Source organism: Pyrgilauda ruficollis, unplaced genomic scaffold, assembly GCF_017590135.1.
Source record: "Pyrgilauda ruficollis isolate IOZ18807 unplaced genomic scaffold, ASM1759013v1 scaffold41, whole genome shotgun sequence".
NCBI classification, from domain to species: domain Eukaryota; kingdom Metazoa; phylum Chordata; class Aves; order Passeriformes; family Passeridae; genus Pyrgilauda; species Pyrgilauda ruficollis.
The window spans coordinates 2356792-2381704 of NW_024525601.1; the positions used below are offsets into that span (position 1 = coordinate 2356792).

General features: G+C 37.3%; 1 protein-coding gene across 2 annotated transcripts in view; it reads right to left on the minus strand.

Annotated features, from left to right (window-relative positions):
• GNAL (G protein subunit alpha L) overlaps positions 1-24913 on the minus strand; it is a 178646-nt gene that overhangs the window by 46812 nt on the left and 106921 nt on the right. For both annotated transcript variants that reach the window (XM_041477569.1, XM_041477570.1), the window contains exon 5: positions 6063-6160. In XM_041477569.1, coding sequence (XP_041333503.1) covers positions 6063-6160 — 98 coding nt within the window. The remainder of the gene's footprint in view (positions 1-6062; positions 6161-24913) is intronic.

Genomic DNA, 24913 nt, shown 5'->3' on the forward strand with positions numbered 1-24913 from the left:
TGGTTTAAATTTATGTTTGAGCAGCCCATCTAGGGCTGCTTAAACAGTTCTCCAGCGGCAATTACTTAATAACAAAAAGTATTTGTCACATCAATTTTAAAAGGCAGAGAAGGTGCTGTGTTTATAAACTACCTTCTATCTTATTTTTATATATTGTCTTCTCTAGGTATGGAAGGCATTTGTGAACTAAAGGGGCTTAAACAGGGGGGTATATGCAGGCCTGTATGCCATTCTGGCTATTTCTGAATGGTATTTTCATAATGCTTCATCCTCCAAACTGAAAATACAAAGGCATTTTGGAGGTTTCTCCAGCTACTTCTTATTCCATATCTTTGTACTTCTTTTATATTATTTTAGGATTATAACATCATGGTTACATTTTCATTACCAAAACTAAGACAGAATTGGTTAAATCTAGCAATTTTTGTTTCATAAGTGAAGGCAAAAAGTGGAACAACAACAACAACAACAAAAAAATTACAGCAACCATGAAAAGGTTATTTCATAGAATTCTCAGTGCATATTTTAAGAAACCACAATTCTGCCTCTTGAGAGTGTGGTCTATTAGTTAGCAAACAGTAAAAAATGCAAGCATTACACACTGGAGAATGACTTCTGTCCTATCTGGCAGCCACCTCTGTTTAGAAGACTCATCAGTGAGGCTAAAGTGATTACTCTTTAAATATGATCTCTCTCTCTCTCTCTCTTTTTTTTTTTTTTTAATATTAAATAACAATTTTGTGGTTGGTTAAGGCTTATAGTTTAGATCAGGTAAGTGGAGAAAACTTGTTCATGAATTAACCAAACAAAATTTGCTTCTAACTTAAGCAATAAATTTTTATGGTTTGAAAGTGATACTGTATGAGAAACTTTAAAAGAAAAAAATGAAGAAACTTTATCATCACAGTGAGTTGTTTATATATGAACCAGAATAGATGGAAGAAAATAATATTATGGTTTTCTTGTATCACCATAAAAATTTAGTTCTTAAAATCTCATTACATGAAACATTTCATATTAATGCTTTTCCTGTGCTTCTGTAAGTAAAAAGTGTTAGTCCTGTATTTACTAAGCGGTTACCAAATGTAAAAAGAATCACTGCTTTTAAAAATAATGGTCTCTAGATAACAACAGCAACAATAATAATAGTGCTTGGCTTAATTTATCATAAATCTATCCACATTTACTTCACTGCCCCTTATGAAGAAAGAGTATACCAATACATCTGACTGCAATGCCACACTAGACAAAAGAATCAGAGAATGCCAAGGCAGCTTTTCTGACCTCAGCCTATAGGAGGGAATTTACTGATGACTGTGCATGCCAGTAATTAAACCTTATGTCTAGAAGAGTCAAGGCAAGTAAAAAATATGCTTGGTTTTAAGAAGTGCTGCTGTTGAGAAAAGAATTATCTTTTTTCTTGCATCAAGAGTTGAATGGGGACAACAACACAAAGAGTTGGTTTTTTTTTTTCAATTACTCTACCTAATATAGGATAGACATCTCAGAAATTGGCTGAAACCCTTTTATAGGACAGAATAACTGCAAAGAAAAAGAACATCTGCGTCTTTTCCATCTATATCAGCTCAAATATAAAATCAATTTTCTTTGGCCAAGCTCACATCCCCTGTGTTTGCTTTCCTGAGAACTTGCATAATGAAGTTTTATTAGCCCCAGTGTTCACACAGAGACCAATTTAGGCCTTCACACTTAAGTGTATCAGAAGTGGTATATTTTATCAGGGAAAGAATAAACTGGGACAAAGTACTGGTTGAGGGCAGGGTTCCCTTAAATCCTTGGTCTACTTCCTATTCCAAGGAACTCAGTGAGCTGAGCAAAACCCTTTCTAGCCAGGGCCAGTCATGAACACACATGCTGCTATTTCCATGTGAACACAAAATTCCGCTCTGGACCTTTCTAAAAAACCTGAAAGGAATTGTTTTTTTTTTTTATTTCTAACAACACCAGCTTGAGCTGTCTGTGACCTAAAAAGAGAACTGAATGTTTTGCTTTTGTCTTTTTTGTCCCCTTCCCAAAGTGCCTCATTCTGCTGGTCTACTCCTGTGCTCTGGTACTACCACCTTTCCCCAATGTCTGAGCACTGCAAGCATCCCCACACCTTTTTTCTGATCACTGAAACTAATTTTAGCAAGGCACCTGACAGCTGAGTAGCCAAAACTAAGTTAGCTCAATGCTTACTTTATGGAAACAACAGATGGACATCAGCAGACTGGGGGATGCCTGATATCCCCCAAGGATAACTGATGTTCTGAATTGAAATTTTATACCTCTTCATTGCTACATAAATTAATTGACTTAAATTTATGAAGTTTTAAAGACATAACTCACAAGTTTTTTTTTTTTTTTTTTTTTTTCTGGATCATTTTTTAATTGAAGGCCATCATACCTGAACCTTTATTTGTTTTGTTCTACATTTACAGAACTTTTCTTCATGGTTCCCTTCCATGGATACAATAAAATTTGGGTATTTGGTAACCAGCACGAAGAAACTGAAATCTTAAAAATGGAGCTGTATTCATCATACAGGAAACTAACTTTTAGAAAACTGTCCTAGAATCACCGGAGAATTTTAATTTCTGCCTATTGTTTATATACTAGACAGCTCAATGCCAAATCTTCTCTAAATCACAATCTGAAAGTCCCTCATAGATGTAGAATTTGCTGAATTTAAATTATGTGAATCCTGACCAAAAGCACAGTTTGACTAGAGTTCAAATAAGTTAAAGTTAGATGGGAGATTTATCATCATAAACAGAATAAATCTGCCAATATCTGTCTAAGTCAAATGAGGACACAACTAAATAAAATCAACTTTTCAAAGTATCAGTTTTTGAGATTAAACTTGAAATTTACCTTGTAAGAAATATTAAATCAGAGAACAGGGAAAACAATAACCTGTCAGTTTTATGATATTAATCTTGAAGAAATACGTGAGGGTCATTAAGGAAAGAAGATGGTTGATGCCCATGCAATAATACCCCCTCCAAGAGTTACATAAATGTCTTTGTAACTGGTGATAAAGAACAATCCTGATCTTTGCTGACCTCTGGTTTGGTTACAGATTTGTATTTGTCACAAGCATCACATGATGCGTGCACTAAATGTATTCCTTAACAATGAAAAAAGTAAGATACATAAAGACTCAGGTAAGAATATTAAAATGATTAAAATGATTAAATGAATGAGAATGAGGGAAAAGCAGGCCCCCATTCTCATTCCTGTGAAGGAACAGCATCCTGATAATTTGAAAGGGCACTGAGGATCAAGGAAAATTAACTTTCAGGCATAACGTAAATAAAATATTTGCCTCTGTGTCCTTCTGCTACCTCTGATTCCAGCAAAATACTTCTCCCACAGCAATAAAGAAAATTAGGTTAAGTTTTAAAAATATAGAAGCTCTGTACTGTAGCCAAATTAAACTATTCCAAAATACACTGTATTTGCAACTCATTTAACAGTCAGCAAGTTTGGTCACTGACATTATAATTTGCTAATAATGCTTTTCAGTATTCTTAAGCCAGCCACCCAACTTGTAGTCCAACGATATTTATAACACATGCTGGGATTTTTTAGGTTTTGCTTTGTGGTTTTTTAAGCTGAGAAGTGGTTACCTACTGATAATGTTCCTCCTTCACTACCAAGCAAAAGATGAGGATTTAGCTGATGGCATGGGAAGTTTTCTCCTAAAACCAGTGTAATGGAAACACTGCAGATGTTTCAAAATCCCTCAGTAAGCATGTGTATGAGCATTACACTCCTTCCCTTTTCCCTTTCACCAGTGGAAGATGACCACGGACAGGTTCTGAGAGAAATGCCACATGCTCCTGCTGAGCCAGAACACAGCACCCTCACCCTCTGTATTTCCTAAGTGCATGAAAGAACTGGTGTGTGGGTATCAGAACTGGATTTCCAACCTCTGCTCACAGGCTCTCTGTTATGAGGAGGATGTGACCCCACCACCCTGACAAACATGCATCCAATGCCAGCACAGAAATGTTCTTCTGGGTAGAGGGCCAGATAAAAGTTGGGTGCATCTTTCTGTCAAGATTATACTTTAGTGTTTGAAATCATCAATACCTGTGAGAAAAAGGCTGTTTGATCAGATCACTGACACAGCTGTACCTGAATTTCAAGTTCCTGCTCTAAGACTGAAGGTGTGTAAACAAGGATAAGTCACTCAGCTGTTATATTTTCAGGTAGATCATGACATGAAAAGCACAGATACACTCAAGGAATATTTAAATATCAAATTATACTTCATAAAGTGTCTTGAAGGTGAAGAATTATGCAAATACACTCATTACTATAACAAATAATCTTAGAATAAAGGAAAAGCAAGCCAGCTAGAAGTTATTGACGGAAGAAACATAGAAAAACCCTATTAAACTTGCCTTAACCTTTCACAGAAAAAAGGTAGGAGGATTTAGTTTTCTGTTCCAAGATTTAATTCTAGATCCAATTTTTTTCCTCATTTGTGTTTTGGTTTTGGACACAACGTGAGACCTAACATTCTTCCTGTCAGAGCCTGTAGATAGGCATAATTTTTTTAAAGGGAAAACACACTACCATTAGCACAATAATTTGGTGTATTCTTGGTTTTGTCTGGCCCTTTCAGCACCATTTTTCAAAGCAGGATTGTGAGACCCTTACTGATCACTGAAGTAGGGTTGACATTCATGTATTTTAAATACGTACTGTTACTCTGTTTTCTTGGTCTGATGTTTTACTGATAAACAGTCAGTCTGCACTTTTCAGCAAGCACAACTCAGATCTGTACTACTGTGGTGGTGGTGAGTGAGGGCAGAGAAGAAACCCACTGATTACAGCCGAGGACAGCTGTCTAAGTCTCTCTGCGTACAACCACTGCTTTAATTTCCAGCTACACTGGACTGTGAGCAAATGCCCAGGTTTTGGTAAATGCACTGAGGTCAAATGAGTTCCTTCATACACGTATCTAATTTTTCCTCACTTCCATGTGCTGATGAATCATTTTTTCCCAAAAATGGTCTGGAAAGAGGGAAAACAAACTATGACCTGCAGCACCGAAATTCCCCACTGTGGCAGAAGAACAAGTCCTTTAGTGACATGGACCTACTCCTCTTCTTCAGGCTCAGCACCAAGAGCAGAGAAGAGGGAAAAGCAAAACACTGAGTGCAAGAACAGACTTGTGGCATTGCTGCTGACCACACTGCCAATTAGATAAATCATAACACACTGGAGCGTGTTCTCTGGCAACCCTAAATCACATAGCAACTGCATGAGTACATATTCTCGCAATAGTGGTTCACATGAAATGTGTATTTTCGATGGAAATCTAACTCAGACCCGTGTTACTATCACGGACAGCTGAGTTTGTAGCATTTGTAATGTTAACAGACTATTTTTTGATTAATAGGTTTTCATCACTGTACTATGTATTTATGATTTGCACCTTCACAACCTACTAGACTTCTCAGAACATTTCTGACCAGACTGAATCTGTTTACAGATTTTGACTGTGTTACATATATGTGTACCACTTCACTTCGAAGGACAGAATACCAAATGTACCACTGCCTTTAATTAAATACTGCTTATAATTTTTCCCACCTAGAAAATATATTAGTAATACAGGTATGCATTTGGTTATGTAAATGTCTCAGAAATTTTTATGGAATGTGAAAAGACTAAGCAATTTCAGCACTGTCTGGGTCTCAGAATTTTAAACAAATGATTCTCCTTTGATTGACTCAACATTTTTCCAACTTAATAGTTTCAACTGAAATGATTTTATGTAAATCAATTTTGAGTGGAATAAAGATACTTAAAGTTATTTGATTTTTTTTATACTTTTCCTTATTAGATGTGAAATATTTGAGGCAGAATATTTAGTTGTATAATAATGGCAAACTATGATAATTAATTAATTTTGCTCCACCTATACAAAGAAAGAAAATATTAATTCCTACATTGCAGAACTCCTGAACCTTACTGATATATTTTCTAACTTATTATAGACGATCACATTCTTGGCTATAGATTTAATAAAAAGAAATACTTACTACTGTGCACAGTCAATCAGCTGATATTCGTTTGACCTCTCGAAGCACGCCTTTACACCTTCATCATCCCAGAGCTTTTTTGCATGTTCAAAGAACTCCTGAAAATTGGAAATACAATAAATCAGAGAACACTTCTCAATTTTTTAAATCCCCAGTCTGTGCTGTTCCTTCCCCCAACCTTCACACTTTATGCTTTGCAAAATGATAGATTATACACTTACAGAAGAAAAGCTATAAGCATTTATTAGCAAAGTTGCAATAAAAGATACAAAACATATGACTGCTGAGAGTTTCCAGCACATAATATATAATTAAAACTGTCTTTAAAATTCATGCCAGTCCATATATAAAATTTACTGTAAGTACAAAAGTTACCTAGAAGCATGTTCACTTCATTTTAAACTGAATTTATGCTTCTGTCATGGAAAAGGCATAGAAGTGACGCAAAAAGCCGCTCAGCTTATAAACATTACCTTTCCAGAGAAAGAACCAGCCTGTAACTTTAAAAAGATTGCACAACTTTTCCTGAAAAACACAACTTTCCGCTAATTATGATTTTCTCATGCAATATAATAACGTGATTGCAAGACTTTCAGAGTCTTTGCTCAACACAGCATCCTCCAAAAGCTGCCTGGCACAATGTACTTTTCCTAGCAGCTATCCCAGGCTACCCAATCCAGAAATGTCTGCCAGCAAGCTTAATTCAGAATTATTTGAAAGAGGCACAAAGCTGTCCTTTGTGCCAGTGAAGCCACAGCACACATGGACAGAGAGGTAGGCTCCTTCTTTTCTCCAGCCCCAGCTCTAGAGACTCAAGGATCCAGCCTGTTTTAAAGCTGGGAGTCCATTTTATGCTTTATCATAACTGGTAAATGACACTGTAATGGAGTTTTTCCAGCTACATCGTTCTAAATTCAAATGAAGGATGTTTAGATGAATTAGTATTTCCTTTATTATATGGCTCTTTCCTCCCTTGAACAAAATTGTTAAAGCAATACATCAACTCAAACACAGACGTTGTTTTCTTAACACCTCAACACTGCTAATAAATCAGCAGTCCTTTGGTTAGTCACAAATTTGTGAAACCTAACAAATTGCTTTTCTACAGTTCAATTTGGCTCTGTGTAAAATGGGTGTAATACCACTATTCACTTCATGATCCTGTCAAAATTTTGCATAAACATCTAAATTCTGAAACTTTTCTGAAATTGCTTGCCTGTCTCTCCCCACATCTTTTCAGGACGTAAAACCTTTTGCCTTTTTTTCCCCCCAACTATACCATGAACAATATATATAGAGAGAAAATTCCATTATTTAAGAAGTTTTGAAAATGTTAGAGAAAAGAAGATATTAAAGCAGGCATGAGAAACCTTTGCAGAAAGTCTTGGATGAAGAGAGGAAGCAACACTATATATAGACAGATATACTGCCCTTGAAATTTATTTCTCCAGTTGGTGAGGACATGTTTATTTAGTCTTTGTTATTTTAATTACTTATGTAATTATTGTTTTAAACACTGCAGATCCACCTTTTGAAGTGATTATAAACTCTCTGTTCCTACAGCAGGAAAAAAGCAAAAACAAGCTGAAGAAAGGACAAGATATCAAACTAAAGTAGAAGGAGAAAGCGGACACACATAACAGAGAAAACGACTACAACAACGGGAGAACTCAAAATGATAAATACCAGAAACCATGGAACATTCCTCAAATATGAAGCTTATGCTTGATTGATACCTGGGGCATCAGCTGAATGCCTCCCACTTGCTGGCATTTTTGGCCAAAGAAAAGCACTGCCTTATCAGTGGATGGAGCGAACTGTGGGTAAGTGTCAGGTCCTGAGGCAGAAGGAGTCAGCTCTCCATCCTCTCAGATGGGAGCAGGGTCCAACTCAGCCCTTCCTCCCACAGGCACTCACTGCTACAGGTGTGGGGTCTGAGCACAGTGTGGCTGCCTTCCCCTCCTCCCCATCCGGGGGTGAGAATTCCCACCCACCCCAAAAGCCATCTCTAAGGGGAATAAACTCTGTGGGGCTGAATGGATGTAAAACCCACTCCCATTCAGCCCCACAGAGCTTACAGGAAGGGGAGGGGATGAGGAGGAGGTCAGTGTAAAGGTATCTTTTTCTGAAGGATAGCATGGATTAAGAGATCAGCTGAAAATATATGAAGTAAATAAGCAAACAAATAAAGTTGCATAGCTATAGTAGTTCCTCACTACTGCCTTTACATCCTCTGTATGAGCTTTATTTACTCTTAAAAATCTCTTCTGAAAAAGAGGCAATCATTTCAGCTCAGCTTCTTGAGAACCTACAAATATTTTGTAAATACGGGATTTCCATATCATATGCTTAAAATATTTCCACCTGACCATTATGTCTCAAAGCAGTCTATTTAAAATGACTTCCAGACTTCTAGTCCTAAGCAAATCATATAAAACAGAGCAAATATACTTCCCTCATTAAAATGTACCAATCTACTGCAGAGGAGTACACTTGATTGCAAATTGCCTCCCACACAGCTAGCTACTCGATCCTTCCTTCCCAGGTGACTAAAGCCTTCCAGAAAAATCCTGTTTCATTTCAAGGTGCCAAGCACCATGATCCAACTTTCACACTTGTTTTTAACCCTTCTATTGTCTGCTGTAAGTTCCTCAGTATTTTTTGTGCTCATTTGCACAAAGCCCCCCATTGCAAGCACAGAGGAGGATTCTGCACATGGCAAACGTATCTGGATGCCAGCCCCCTCTCCATCCCAGGACAACATCCAGACAGCAGTTACCATGTCAGCTGCAACCCCTGCAATCAAGCTCCTTTTGCCTGACCAGCCTTCCAACAATCACTCTGCTCCCCTCAATCCTTACAACTCATTGCTATGAATCCCAATGCTTGTCACTCCTTCCCTCCCACCACGGCCACATTGTGGCCACCTCAATGGCAAGCAGGCCCTGCTGTGGCCTTTGGACTCTGCCTGCCCTGCAGCACCTGCTCTGGGGCTGCACTGTCCTTGGGGTGGCAGCTGCAATTGGCAATTCCTGTCATGAAGAAGAGACAGGATAATTCAAAGAACACAGAATTCAGCTTTGCTCCAGCTGGTAAGGGGACTAAAACATTTTAAAATGTTACCTTAGGTCAGGAAAACACAAATTAGGTTTTTAAGAGTAAGCTGTGACTGTAGTAGCTTACATTCTGAGTTGGTCAAAATAAGACTTTCTTAAAGCTGTGACTCCTTAAAGCCACTGTGGCTTTGCTGAAAAGCAAAGTGGCTTTTCAGTTCTCAGAAGTCACGAGCCAGGTCCTTTAAGAACCTCAGCTAGGACAGAACGAAACAGGGACGTGGTACATCACTCTGGCAATCTGGTGCACTGTGTTTGCAAGCACATGCAGCTGACTTCTATCAGATCAAAGCCACCAAAATCTACCGAAAATATTTAGCATACTGAAGAGAACCAGGAAATAATGTACTGTACTAGAAAGCAGAAAACCACCTATGTCATGACCAAACAGAACAGTTGCTTCAATCAAAATCTTCCTTAGGGATGGAGGCATACAAAGAGTTACACCTATTAATATACATATAAAATAAAGCAATCAATATATTTTTAATTTAGTATTTTAACTAGAGTATTAAAGAAGTAAATGATAATGCTTTAGATCTCATGAGTTACAGGTGCCATGAACTGCAGGTACTCTTTACAATGCACACATTAATTTACACCATTTATATAAGAATTTATAGCGATCACTAGACCATACAAAACCTTGATATGATATTTGGATGTCATCAAAATGAAGATATGACACACATCTCAAATATTTATTAATATAAAACTATTCGGAAATTTTCCACTCTTCCAGAGACAATCCAAAACCTCAGCCCTGCATTCCTGAACCTCCTTCTCACCAGCAGATACGTTTTGCTATAAATAATCATATATCATCCAAAAATCATGAAGAGCCAAAAGCAGGTTAAAAACACCCTGAACTGATATTACTGATCTAAACAATACGCTATTTTTACTGTGTTTTAAAAGGTCTTGTAAAAAGATTTTTACTCACGTAATTCAGGGAAAAATTTCCTGATTCAATGTATTCCCATAAATAGCATTCCAAGAAAATAATACAGGTAACAAATGCAATGTAATACAGCTAAGCCTCAGGGCACTGGTTTTCAGCTTTGTCTTACTAGAAGTTACAGCCTGGTCTAGAAATTCAATTTCCCTTATTTTAAAAATAAACTTATTTATTGGTAGGTTACCTTAGAAACATCCTCCCCCTTGTAACTCCTACAAAAAAAATTAATGTAGCTAAGAATTGGATTTAGTTCACTTTTTAGATACCTAAATTTGGAATAAATACTATTGATGATTAAACAATTACGTATCTTCATGAACAGATCTTTATGTATTTTGGAAAAAAGAACTTTTTATCTAACTGCTTTACAAACCACAAAAGTTCATGTTAGGTCAGGAATACGATTTTTATTCTACTAAGATTCTTTATGCCTTTCTTCCGGATGGAGGATATATTTAATAGCTATCCTGATGTCACCTTCACTCTTCCAGAAAGTGGAATGTAGAAGGCTCCATCCAGAGCCATATTTTCTACTTCTGTTAATATACTGTAAACATGGAAACAACTGCTTAGATCAATGTGAAATCAATCTCCCTCAAGCCAAAATTTATGCTCTTATTCTCCTCTAAGATTCCGGACTGTAAGACAATTTCTCATCTAAAACACAGATTAAACCTGTCTCATTACCTGACAACCACTTAAAGAAGTGGCAAACGTTACACATTTTCATAGTTCTGCCATTGTGGGTGTGAAATGAAGTAATCACTTCTATTCTGAATTTCAGTTACTACTTCTTCTCTCAAGTACTTAACCAAACAAAAAAGTAAATCACACAATGCCTTAAAAATTTCCACCTAACACCTCCCCAACTTCCAAGGACAATTACAGTGCAAGATGATCCAGAGAGTTAATTCACACAGGAAGGGAGGTATGTGCCTCCCTACTGAGCAAGGTACTTGTACCTCCCAATGCATAGTGCAGGGGTAATGTGTATATATATATATATATGTATTTACATACAGGCAGTCCCAGTCTCCCATCCATGGAACTATGGAAATATTTTGTGGAATAAAAGAGTGACAACTGATGGGGAACATTGCAATACCATAAGGATGACACCCAGTGGAGTCAAATGAAGGGTGTATAGGCAAACTACCAGCAGGGCTTTTTAAATGTGGCATGATTGACTCTGCAATTCAAACAATATCCTTTGAAGCATCCTTTTCTGTACCAAATCTGAGGTCAAAGTGGAACTGGATCCATCAGCCTGCAGCCCAAGTCCTGGAGCATGACAGCAACAGCAAACAGCAGGATGCTGTTCAGTTACAGCCGAGGACAGACAGCAACACGGTGTGGGAGAGGTGACTGGGAGGAAGAACTCTAACCCAGCACTTCCATCTCCTCCCACAGAGCTGTGAGTGGTGCCCAGGGGATGATCAGAGTGACTGCATTGTGGGTGATAGGAAGCTCAGCTGAGCTCCCCCTCATGCTCCAGAAAACTTCACAGCTCCTGGGGCTGTGCTGCTGTCCTGGCAGACGCCACAAATCTGATCAGTGTTTCAAGATTCTGTTGGGTTTTGCAGCATAGGCCTTGTAAAGTAACAGAAGAATGGCAATTTAAGAAAGTTTATATTTGAGCCAAGTAAACACCTGGAATTTAACATTATGAAGCAAAAACTACTTTCATGGATCCCGGACTCTCTTGCAAACCTCTACAGTTTCTGCTCACTGTAGACAGTCTTCATTTTGAGAGCCTGACTTTAAACTTGAATCCTAAGCCAGCATTTAACTGAGGTGGCTGTAAACTGGTGTTCCAAGAAACCTGCAAGAGACAGTGAGTGACAATCTGCCCCAGTGACTCCAATTATTACTGGTTTGCTCGTACCAATTGTAGTAACTAATTTTCTATTAAAATTGCTCTTCATCTCCAAACATATACTGAGTGCAAATGCAAGCTGTGTCAACAAAAAAAAAAATTAAATGGATTTAATGATTGGGTGAAGTACAAGGTAAGGCACCCAAGAGAGAAGGAAGCCTGCTCAGTTACCTCTTCCACAAACAAGTACAGCCTCTTGATAATCAGCCTCTTGTTTACAAGTTAAAAGTGTCCCTTACGGCTCAGTCAGCTCTCCTTAATCCTTTATGAAATGTTCTGCCTAACAAGGGAGCTGTTTTGCTGTAGGTATACAAAATGCAGCTGCTCAAACTCCTAATGCCTGCAATGAAGACAGGCAAACAGTTACAATTTAAAAACAAAAGCAGAATACATGACTTGAATTTCCCCAACAGCAGCATTGTCAAAACCTTCATTAGCACCAAAGCAATAGCACAAGAAACACTGCAATGATGACGTGGGGAGGGGTGGCCAACTGGCAAACAAGGACCATGCTCTACAGTAGGGTTCAGATGTTTCTAAAGAACCAGCACTTACAGTAGATTAATTATACAGAAACCTTTAGGAAAAGTACAACCTCCACCCCCTGCAAAGCATTTTCTGTTGTAATTTGTGGGTGTGCAATAATCAGTGCAATTACTCTGCTAGTTAGTGACTCATTCTGATAGGCACAGCAGCAGTTTGGCCTCTAACCCTCCTCCAAAACCTAACTTCAGATCTGTCTAAGAGAATTACAGGATAATACATCCAGATCTACCTCTATTAATTTTCATTGGACTTATTCTGTCTTTTTTAAGGCCAGATGTAACAGTCTTCAAGCACAATCAGCCTGCACTAAGCACAACCTCAGTTCATTAGAGCTGAACATGGGAGGATGGCAAATACTGCCTACACAGAACACAACCTGTGTTGGGGCATCTCATATTCCAAGAAAACAAAACTAGTATATTATTAACTCCTAAGAGAATCTTATCTGACTTGCAGGTATAAGGAAAGAAGCTGGGGCAACAAACAGCATTTATAAATGTATAAAAGCACATAGCCACCACATGCCCCTGTGCAACACCACAATTGTGGAGCTCGATGACAGTGTTCACACACCACGTGTGCAACCAGCACAGATATATTCTACATCCCTTTCTTGAAATATTTCTGTGACTTCACTTTTAAGCTCTTACTCTACACTAAATTTCCAAGAAGCGTGTGCAGTTGAGGGATCAGCCTGATTGCCCTAGCAGTTCTATTTCTGCCTGTTGGAAACATGTTCCATCTGCCATCTTATTTTATAGAAATCAACAAGTTCAACTTTCATAGATCACAAAACTCATCTGCAAGGTCTGAGAAATATATGAATACATGCTTCAAACTTGTATCTGTCAAGCACTAAAAAAAGGTCCAAAAGGTCTTTAGATCATACTAGCAAAAATAATAACATGATTTTGTGCTTTCATAATATTTTGAGGCCAGCACTGTGGTTTAGATAGGCTTTGCAAATAAGAATACATTATAAGTCAGAGAACAGTTCTAAATTTTTTCCTTCACTACCTGTTAAATAGTGGAGCTTTTTTTCTGAGCTAGATAACAAAAGCTTTTATCATACTAAAACCAAAAACCTCTGATTCAGTCTTCTCGTTTCCATTTTAACTGTGTACTTCAAGTTTCAATCTGTTCAAATCCTTGAACATTGCTGCCTACCTGCTATTTTAAGGGCCCACAAAGCTCTCAACTAAGAAAAGAAGGAGAGATAATTTAAGCAAATTACTTAGTGTATATAGTGCCTAAAAAATGTGTTGAGGATGGAAAGCTCACACCCATTATTTTCCTTGAAATTATCGTGGCTTTGGAAAGTCAGGACCTCTCCCTGAAAGTACATAAAAGCTCTTAATTAAAAGAAAAAAACCCACCTCTCAAAATATTTGTGAAAGTAATTAAAGGTGCATTACACAATCCTACAACATTGCTGCCCTTTGTATTTCTGAAGCACTTGTGGAAAGAATAATGTAGGAACCGTTAAAATTCCCTCTAGCAGAATTTTTTTTGCGGACAACAGATGATGACAAAGCATGAAATTAATCTGGAAGTGCTGAACAAGACGAAAAAGAATGAAAAATATGTAATGACTTGACAAAAACTGGGAGCAGGTGATTTATCCCTGTTATCAAAATGCTGCTTACACAGTTGGCTCTGTAGAGCACTGAGACTTGAAACTGGAAAAATTACTGAAAACCACATAATCTGTATGTCACCTGTACTGGTGACAGTGACTGGTGAGAGGTTTGCTTGTTGTTTATTTATTGAAAGCAATAATGGCACCATGAAAATGTACAGATTCTGTATGCCAAAATCTGTTTCTTAAACTGACTAAGTACAACTAAACAGAACGGAGTCCGTGCAGAATAAAGGACGGCAAATCAGCTCACAGCAATTTTGTTACTGCTTCTGGTTCTGCAATCATTTAACTCCTAGGCCTTTGCAATGAACACCATATTCAATTTTAAGTCAATGTAGCATCCAGTCAGTATGTACAAAGTACTCTGCAATCCCTGACGATGGGAGTGCAATGGAATTGAGAAGTGCTGCTGCTAGACGTTTATTATAAAATAGTAAACTTGAGGCATTTAATGGCAGGAAATGTTACCAATATTTTTATTTTCAAAACACTGGCCAAGAACAATAACTTACATGCTGTAACACATCAGAATTGGATCTGAATCCTCCCTGATTATAAATCTCAAGTAGCCTTGTATTAGATCACATTTTGTATTAGCTGTATAGAAAGGTAATTTTCTATTCCATGCCACAATGTATTTGGGTACAAATCAGTACAAAAAATTGGAGACCCTCCAGTGCATTGTTATTTCATTGAGTAGTGAAAATTATGAAGTTAATTCTCACCTGCTGCTTCGAAGAAATAAATCTAAATGCGCACTTTGTCACCTTTTGACACTGGGAACCTGATCCCATGAAAGTTGCTCCTGCATGCTTTCAGCCCCTCTTACAAGTATGCCTCTGTTGTCATTACTGAGAGGGCGAGGATTCCCCCAGAGAAGTCAAACCAGTGGAGTACAACGCTGAGGGGAGGCAGCTCTTCCCTGTTTCCAGGCAGTTCTCCGGCCCTGCCCACAGCAAACCCCTGCTGCTTCTGTAAATACAGTTTCAGAGTGAAGACAAGCGTCCAGCGAGCTGTACAAACACAGGACTGCAGCCTGTGATTCTTCAGTACTAAAAGTTTCTACTACTCCCAGTTTCAACTGTTTTCCTTAAACCAGTTTTGAAGGTCATACATCAAGGAACTATTTCATGCTCTAATACGCACTTTATTATTTGTAAGTGATTTCCTACCAGACAAGTGGTTTGCAAGGACAGAGAACTCTCATTTCCTTTTATAGATTTGATTCGGAAATAAATGCTGGCAACATCACGTGACAAACGGGCAGCATCCACAACTTGAGCAACTCTCATAATTGGATCAGAAAGTAATGGAAAAGCCAGTCTGCTGCTGCCAGATCTATTTAGTGTCCTGTTCCTCTGCCCAAGTTTTTATCTAAATTCTTCAGCGTTATCTCTCTTCTTTTGACAATTCTTGCCATCCTTATCCATGTGCAAAACCCTAGCTTTAGCACACTAACTTAGTCATTCTTAAATATTTATAATAGTAGGAAAAGGCAATACAAGTTTTATTATATCTCTATGGCTAAACTGAATTGAGTTTCAGGAAACTTTTTCTTCAAATTAACAACCACAAGCATAGATATATGTACATGAGTAAGGATTTCTTGTGAAAAGTTGTCTTTTCTATCTGATAGCTGTTGCCTTTTAGAACTATTCTGGAAAATGATTGGATATAATTGCATGGACTAGTAATTTTGACTATCTGAAAGTAATACATTTTAAAGGAACCCCATCGTTTGAAGATGTGCTTACAACATTTATGGATGCAAAATTACCTTTTTATTCAGTAAGATTAAGGCATCTTAATAAAGCTTTGAGAAGTAATACAAGTAAATGCAAGTAAATGTTGGCTGCAATTTATATAACTTTCAACATTCTTCTAATGCCAGGTCCCACAAATCTACTGCTGATGAGCCTCAGAAATCAACCTTTTTCAGACTAATTTAGAAGAAAATTAGCTAGCAACTTCAGAAAAGTAAACTTTTCAATTCCTACTATTTGGTTATCAATTCCCATTCTGAAGAGTACATAATTTTCAAGAACTATGATAACAACATCATATCATGTGTAACATGGAAAGAAGGTATATACAGTAACAAATGAAACTGCTAAGGCATCAGAAGCTAAGTATTTTTTGTTAGCCCATAAATATTTTTACCACTCAGAAACTGCTTAGAAGTCAACAGAAATGTACATCCACAGGGATAATAATCTGTGTCTTTACAAATATAGATGACTAGAGACAATGTACAACTTGTGGATGGGAAATTCTGTTGGAATTTCAGAGCTGAAAGTCACTAAGGGGGCCCAACGGTTTGGCATGTAGATGTTTCCAGGGTACCTGAAAAAAATACTTTATACAGCCTAAGATAGCTTCTTCCCTTTCTTCCCAGTCTTTTATTTATTATTTGCTGCAGGATTATTTCTCACTTCAAATGTAATCTAACATGAAAGCTGCTGATCAATATTGTAAACAGATGATTAGTGTCTTGTGACTGCCAAAGAACTGCTAATGAATCTCAACAAATGATGCTGAAACAGGGACGTGAGGTAAAATAATTGAATTGAGGCATATAATAAAACTAGGTAGTTCCTTCAGTTTAAAAGGCAGATATTGCCAGAACTCCTTAAAGAGAAATAAGTTATTTACACTTGTCTCAGAAATCGTAGGAAATCAATTTCTTTGTATTAATTAAAATCAAACTGCCACGAACTACAGCACTGCCTACCTGAAGTAAAACACAGAACTTGTGAGTTGGAGGTCATTGATACTGGACTCTTTCAACTTGCAACAAGTGAGGTGAGACTCCAAGGAGCCTCCCTGCACCTTCTCTCCCTTCAGGTACCACTTGGCTAAAGAGCCTGCCAGGGCCACCACCTGCCTAGCAGGGCCAGCAGCAACCTCCCGCAAGATGAGTGGTTGCACATGAACAAAAAGGACCTGCTTGATGCTGCGCCTGATGAACAAATTTAATTCAGCTGGATCTGCAGAGAAAACCTGACAGATATGTGTCAGTTGTGAGTGAGGCCTTGAAACAATGTGAAGATGAATCCGACAAGGAATTTTATTGCCTTCCGTTACAAAACCCAACCAACCGACTTCAGAATGAAACAGAGGAATAAGTAACATCTTCTAGCAGCGACCACTGTGAATTTCAAGGGAAACTCCATTCCACAGACATTCAGTCCTTTCAGACCCCTTGTCTCCTGTGAATGACTGAAAGAGATAATTGGGCAACAAAAGCATACAGGTTATTCCCCACTCTCTAAATATCTCCTTGAAGAATGCCAGGAACAGGTGCATTGCGGACAATTGCCTTTAAGCAACCATAGATTTTTGAGAACTGAAGGTAGTTCATCACCAGTAGTTACTTTTAATTAAACAAACAAATTCTAGACAAGTTCCTCTTCCTCTCTACCTGTCCACTGATCTATTGTTTATTAGTCCATAGCTTTTTCAATTTTCCAAATTAAAATACACTAGCAAGAGAAAGAGCCTTTTTCATTAATTTTATTAAAGACTTTTGGCAGTTAAACCAGAAAACATATGTAAACACCAGAAGTGAAATTCTTGATCAGTTGTAGCAAGTCCAAACCATAACACTGTGAAATAATCCAACACCTACATTTAAAGCAAACAATAAATATTTAAATACGCAATGGAAAAGCTATCTATTTCCGGGGGAAAAAAAGACATTGACTTGGAGAGCTCAAGACTCTAAACAGTACTTCCATCTGTCACACTTGGTGCATGACACATTTGGTTGAACATAAATGCCTTCTTCATACGGAGTTGTTTTTGTTTTTAAGCTGCAGCTTTCTTATCTACCTTTTAAAGACTGAGGTTTATTTTTAATGCAATATAATTTAATCAAACAAATGTTTGGTATACATTTTTAAGCTATTAATCCATGTAAGTTTATGACAGATTCAGTGTGTAAGATGAGGAAATTCATATAAGAACTTTGCTTTTCAGGATTTGCCTTCTACAGGACCATACTCTGAAATTGTATGTATGTTGCAATTAAAAAGGCAACTAAATAATAAAGCCTTCTGCCTATAATACTTTTGCTAGTGTAATAATTTTTCACAAAGACTTCTTCACATGAAACTATAATAAAATGTGGATAAAGAGCAGAGTGATCTTCACAAGAGAATAGTAATCTACAAACCAAAGTTTTGTGACTTTTCTATTGAAAACTAAAGGCAACTCACATCCCCTATATAAACTATGGTTTTTTGTTGCTCAGAATCAAAAACTGTTAAGTTAGTTCTCTAACACATTCATTGACTTCTAGAGACCATACTGAAACATGAAAATAAGCAAGTATTTTAATTCACTGGCTCTTCAATGCACTGCATTTGTACAGTTTCTACTTCTTAATGTTTCCCCACACGGCTGAGTATTCAGCACTGTCCTTGGGTGCTGGATGTTTCCCACACAAAATGACTGCACTGAGCACACATAGGCAGCAGCAAATCTCAGCAAGGTTAGAGGACATTTTGCTTTTGCACCCTAGGCACTCGGTGCAATGGGACCCTAATGTTAATTTGAACTTTTAAAGTACATAAACTACTGTGCAAAGCTCCAGTGGCCATCAGCTTCTTCAGGCATCCCAGATGGGACAAGGCTTTAACCTGTCCTTTGCTCCTGGTGAGCAGGCTGGCAGAACTGTACTCTCAATACAGACTGAGCAGGCTGCTGTTCCCTTGAACAATTATAAAAAATGGGGAGAAAATGCTGGCATCCTAATACTGCATTTCAGTACAACAACAGTTGCACTTCTGTTGATGGTGACTGTTGTGGACAACAGCGAATATATTTTTTCTACATTTTTAGTAGAAACAAGATGGCAAACACTGTCCCAGCTGATTAACAATAGCTACAGGATCCATAGAGCTACACCACACAAGAAGATGAAATGTAGGTCTGCAAGCAAACCTTAAAATAGCATAAATAAACATAGTTCAATTGCCACTAATTGATCCATGATCATCTTGTTTACGATACACTTTTAAATCACAAGTCAGTGCTAATAGCCCCTTGACGCACAATTATTATCTGGTTCATTACTACATATACTTATAATGGTATGAGCTGGTAAACTGCAAGATATTTATCATCAAGAGAATACTGAAAAGTCATTTTCCCTTTAGAAGCAAGCAACCAGATAAGTATATCTGCTTCTACTGAAGTAAACTGGCTAGCAGGATTCAAGAGACATTTCAGATTTTTGGTGAAGCAACAGGTAAAGCAACAGCAATATTGTATTTGCCATGTTTCAATTATACAAATTATAAAAACTCATTCTAAAATAGATGCTAAAGATTAGACATCTAGCTGAACTGATTTAATATATTTCCCTAAATATCTTAAGTGGCTTCTGTTACTCCAGGTAAGCTGACTGAACTAAACATTTCCAAAAGGAAAATTGCATTAAGTTCCTAAAAATATGGGTAGAAAACAGTTTGCAACAGAAGACGACAACAAAGGTATGATGGAATATTATTAAATAAAATAGCTATCTTTGTTAGGTAACAGCCACAAGAGTTGATACATATTAAAAAAAAAAAACCAAGAACTTTGTTATAGCAAAGCTGTAAACAGTTCTGGTTTGTTTTTTGTGGTTTTTTTTTCTCCTTAGAGACATATGTGAGTGGTATATCACAAAGTTTTGCTAGATTAATCACACCTGACCAATGTGTGAGAAATTCAAATCTATGAATAGCAGCAGTGTAAGAGCAAAAATGTAATGTGAAGGCAAATATTTCACAGGAGTGAGCCTCTGATAACTTAATTGCATCATTCAAAAAAAAAGCATGATTACAATGGTGGAAAAAATCCTTAGGTCAGAATATCTGTTCTACCTTGACAGATCAATGCAGATACACTGCATTCATATGCTGTATGAATTTAACAGATGTAATTTAATAGGCCTTACATTTTCAGACATTATGCTCCCTGTGACTAGAACAAAATGGTTATTAAACCTTTTGGTGAAATTGTGACATTTATCAACCTTACTCATCAGTTCTACATCATGCGATTTAAATTTTATGTTTATATTATGCTTTAATATATCAACATATAAAAAAATGGATCTTTCTTACAGAATCACAGAATTCTTAAATTTCAGTTCTCAAAATGTATCTCTTTGAAAACATAATCCATAGCTACTAGTTTTTAAATGTTATTAAACTGTGTATCTGATAGCTAATTTAAATCAAGAAATTCTAATGGCAACTTACAGAACAATTAAAATATCCTTCTGAATATATATTCTCCATTAGTGCAGTATAAATCTGATACACTGCAAAATGCAGAGTCAATCCTCTGACTTGGAAATTTTCTGTTTGCAGATTTACAGCCACATCAGCAACTTCCAACTGTAATTTACTGCGATAGATACGCATTCACATGTAGCAACTAACACTTACCTGCTCATGATGAAGATTTCCAGGAACAAAGTTGGAAAACTACTGATTATCTAACATACCTCCCAGAAAACTGTGGCTGTATCATTAGATTACATGTCATAAACCAGACTGTATGTCATAGACCACAGAGGTAGACACATTCATCTTTGAGTCCTTTAGTTAAAACATTAAGTCAACAGATAAAGTATTGAAATCTGAAAGTACTTCCCTCATCATTCATATTTTGCTAGTCATCTTGGGCCTTAAGAAAAATCAGAAATAAAACGTATTGTAAAATAAAGTTAGCACATCTATTTGCATATTCAGCATCCAAGCTGCTCTACCACATGCAGAGCACTTAGCGTCAGCACTAACAACTTAAAAAGTCTTCGAAGAAAAGCGGGCACTTCATTTGTGGATGCACTGACTTTTCCCTAATGGTTTGTAAAACAAACCAGTGACCTCTTGTCTAACTCAGGGCTCCCATGCTGCCATGCCAAACCACTGGGATGCCTGAGCCAGAGGATGACAAGAGGCCATTCCTGGCTTTCCCCGGAGGCAGGCACCCTCACCCCACATGGAGCAGCTACATAAAAATGGTCATTCTCTTCCTCTTTCCAAGGGCCACTGCCCAGGAAAGTCAGTGCCCAACACAGACACCCTTCCTGCTACAGTCTTGGGATGGGAACGCAGCTGGGCCAGCGTGAGAAGCAGGAGAGAGACGGAGACACCACTGAGCTGGGATGTCCAAGCTTTCCCTGGGCACTGGCAATGCCCTAGAAAAACACCATCTGCACATGCACAGACTATACTTTAATTGACTTGGAGTTAAAACTTTTAACAGCGATAAATCAAACACATCACTAAATAGTGGGACAAGAGATCCCATTCTCTTCAGCTTTACAAAACCAGTCAGAATGCTAATGATGCATGAAAAAAAAAACCCTATTTTTACTAAATTATTTAAGTTCTACACTGACATCCCATGGAAAACAAGTTTTCCATGTCTCTTTCTAAGTATAAACAATAAGAAAAACTCATGTGCTCTTCCAAAATTACTCAAGCACAGGTCACAAAGTACTTCAGCTGAAACTGAAGCATGTCATAGCTCTATACTAAACAATTAAGCTCACTTTTCAGATGGTTGTATTTATGTGGGATTATATCTTGCTTACACCACTTGGAGAGCCAGGGCAAGCATACAAGAGAGTCCAAGAAAGAAATACAGCATGCCTTTAGCTTTCCTTCAATAATTTCATTTTCTCTTTGAGACTTTTGTTTAAAAATTATTTAAAAAATAAACAATCAGTCTTACCCAGATCAGTGTAGAATTATAAAAAGAGGGAAAAAACCAGTGTGTGGCTATCCATTTTATTAACTATTCCATGTTAGCTGAAAACTATTGAATATTCTATCAAGGCAATCAGCTCCAATGTTCCATCTAACTTTTTCTGAACAGTCTGGACCATGCAGTCTATGAATCTGCCATATTATTATAATGATTTTTTAAGAGATGGGGGATTTTTGTAACGCTTCTATTTCAGTATTTAACATAAATAATACATAAATAAGTAATAAGCCAATCATGCTGGCAGAAGTACAGCACATTACTGGAAATACCTGTTGTGGAGGTGATTTGGATTGAGCAACTGGGTAATGCTTTGGACAGATATTATTCAAGTCCCTGTGGGCACATTCAACATGAGTAGGTCAAGGATATGGCTAGATGTTGTGTTATTTTTTTGCAATTCAATAACAGTGCAAATATGAACTGAGAATACTTCTCCCCTACAAACATAAAAAAGCAATTATAGCTATATCATCAATGAAAAAATATGAAGTACACTGTGATTGTTGGTTTGCCTGCAAATTTTCATGCAATAATCCTAGCAAACTACCTAAGAAAGTTTCAAATGTAGCAATAATGGCTTTTGGAGATGATCTGGAAAACAAGTTCTGCTCATTAAACTTTTTTTTTTTATTAAATTCATCAATTTGAGCCAGATTCTCCAAATCACAGAAACTATGGGCAACAGGCTAATGAAATAACACTTAAAACTGTGGTGTTCTAAGACAAAACCAAGTAGCTATTGCCAAAGATAAATCAGCTTTTCTAACCCAAACATCCCGGGGAGCGGACAGCTGCCTAACTGGGGATTTTGCCTGACAAAAGTTGTAAAGAGAAGTTTCTCACTGGCTTCTTAAGGACACGGGTAGGTAGCATTTGTGAGAAAGAGAAACAGCAAACAAGCAAGGCGCTGGGGGGAATGATTCTTTCCTTTCTGAAGGATAAGCCACCAACAAGAACAGCAGAAGGAGAAGCAACAACCTTAGTAGTATCTGCCTTCTTTTGAGCAAATCCTCCAGAACAAGTAAGACCACACGATGGGAATGATCCCGCTACAATGACTGCTTTGGTCTAGGTCAGTTTTTTTTTCTATGCTAGAAGTACCGGTTGTGGGGAAAAATCTTCTTGGATCTACATATGCACCCTCTTTGAGAAACTGCCTGAAGAACATGGCTGTACTTCAATTAATATCAGATGCAGCACTCTCACCTTTAGAGAAACAGACATCTTTGAAACACTACTCAAAAATGTGCTTGGGTTCCACACTCAAGTGGCATTGAAGTTTTGAATCAGTGGCATATTTCAACCTCCAGACCACTTAATTTCTCTCCTATTTGTAAAGCTCCTATGATATGGTTTTGCTCTAGCCTATGACTAGATCCTTTGTACCAGAAAAGAGACTATGACCTTTGAACTGTAGGGGGGGGGAAAAAAAATAAATCCCTGAACATCTCCTCAGGTGGGGAGCTCCCTCTCCTTATCATGCTAGCTCTCAAACAAGATACATTTTCAATGTGATTTTGATTTTACTTGATGTACTGTTAAAAAACAGCTTACTCTAATACAAGGAGTGGATGGGAGGGTATTTTTTATTCTAAATTGGTTATCTATTTCACTATACAGCTAGGAAGAGAAGGGAGAGTGAAGAGAAATGAAGCATTCCAAATAATCTGAACAGGAGAAAAAGAATAAAATAAATATTCTTAAAGGAAATTAGGCATTCTTAAGAGAAACTTTCAAAACTTGAAGGAAAAAAGGTCAGTTTTAATAACTAATTTCTTCACTTGACAAGATTTCACAACCATCACAGCTAACCCTCCAGCAATTACAAAAATGCCCCGACTGATGCTCACTTGTGACTTCGACTGTATTCTGCAAAAAAATATTACATAAAAGAGTGATTTTAAATTATTTTTCTCTGGCAGTCTAAAACTTTTACCTTCTTAATTGGATTTCTGATATCCTAGAGACCTCTCAATCAACAAAGAGTTTCAATGTGGAAAGTATTTCACTTGAGCCACATCAGTGTGTGTAACTCACTTAAAATCTGCAGCAGACATTCTGATTATTTTAAAGGGCAGGGGAACAAGTATGTAAATTTGGTTATAATGGTTTATCTCCAGATTTTAACAGTGTAAAGTATTGAGGAGAAAATAAATGAACAGCGAGAGACAAGCAAAAGCATCTCAGAATACATAAGGAATTAATGTAGTCACTGAAAATTCGTTTTCCTCTTTCTTCACAATTTCCAATTGGACATCCAATTAATCTGGTAGAGAACATCATAACTCTGTTTCCTCGGTGATAAAAAAGGAGGAAATTTGCAATAATTAAAATAGAGAAAAAAACTGTAGACATTCTGTGATTTCCAACATTTATCATGGAAGTGAATCTTTGCTCTGTAAATCAGCCTCAGCACCTAAGCACCACCGTCACAGTAGCTGTGGGAAAAGTACTCACAGGACCCATTGGACCTCTGGAATTAGTATGGCAGGTAAGAGGAACAATGGTGTTTGATCTTCGAGATTTAGCACTAGAATTACCTGTCTTTCTAGTTCTTCTACAGTAAAGCAGCAGACAAGAAGTGTTATTAAGGAAAGCACTCCTGTTGAGAGAGGCTAAAAGATCCACATTAATTTCTGCTATGCTCTTAACACTGGTCCCTGTTAAAAAGCCCAACAAACTGAAACATCTCTACCCATAGTGCTCTGCTCTCCTTGTGCTGTGGGCTTTTTAGGGAAGCTTTATTTCACCTTGGCTCACATATTTTAATGTATCTCCATTTTGTCAGTTGGGCTTTAAGGTATTTTTGACTTTCTAACTTTTATCATCATTAGTCAAATTAAAAAATTATCCTCGATTTTGTAACAATAGAGATAACAGATAATGACTTTACACAATAGTCTGTTACTAATCCTAAAAGCCAAAACGTACCTATTATGTTTTCCT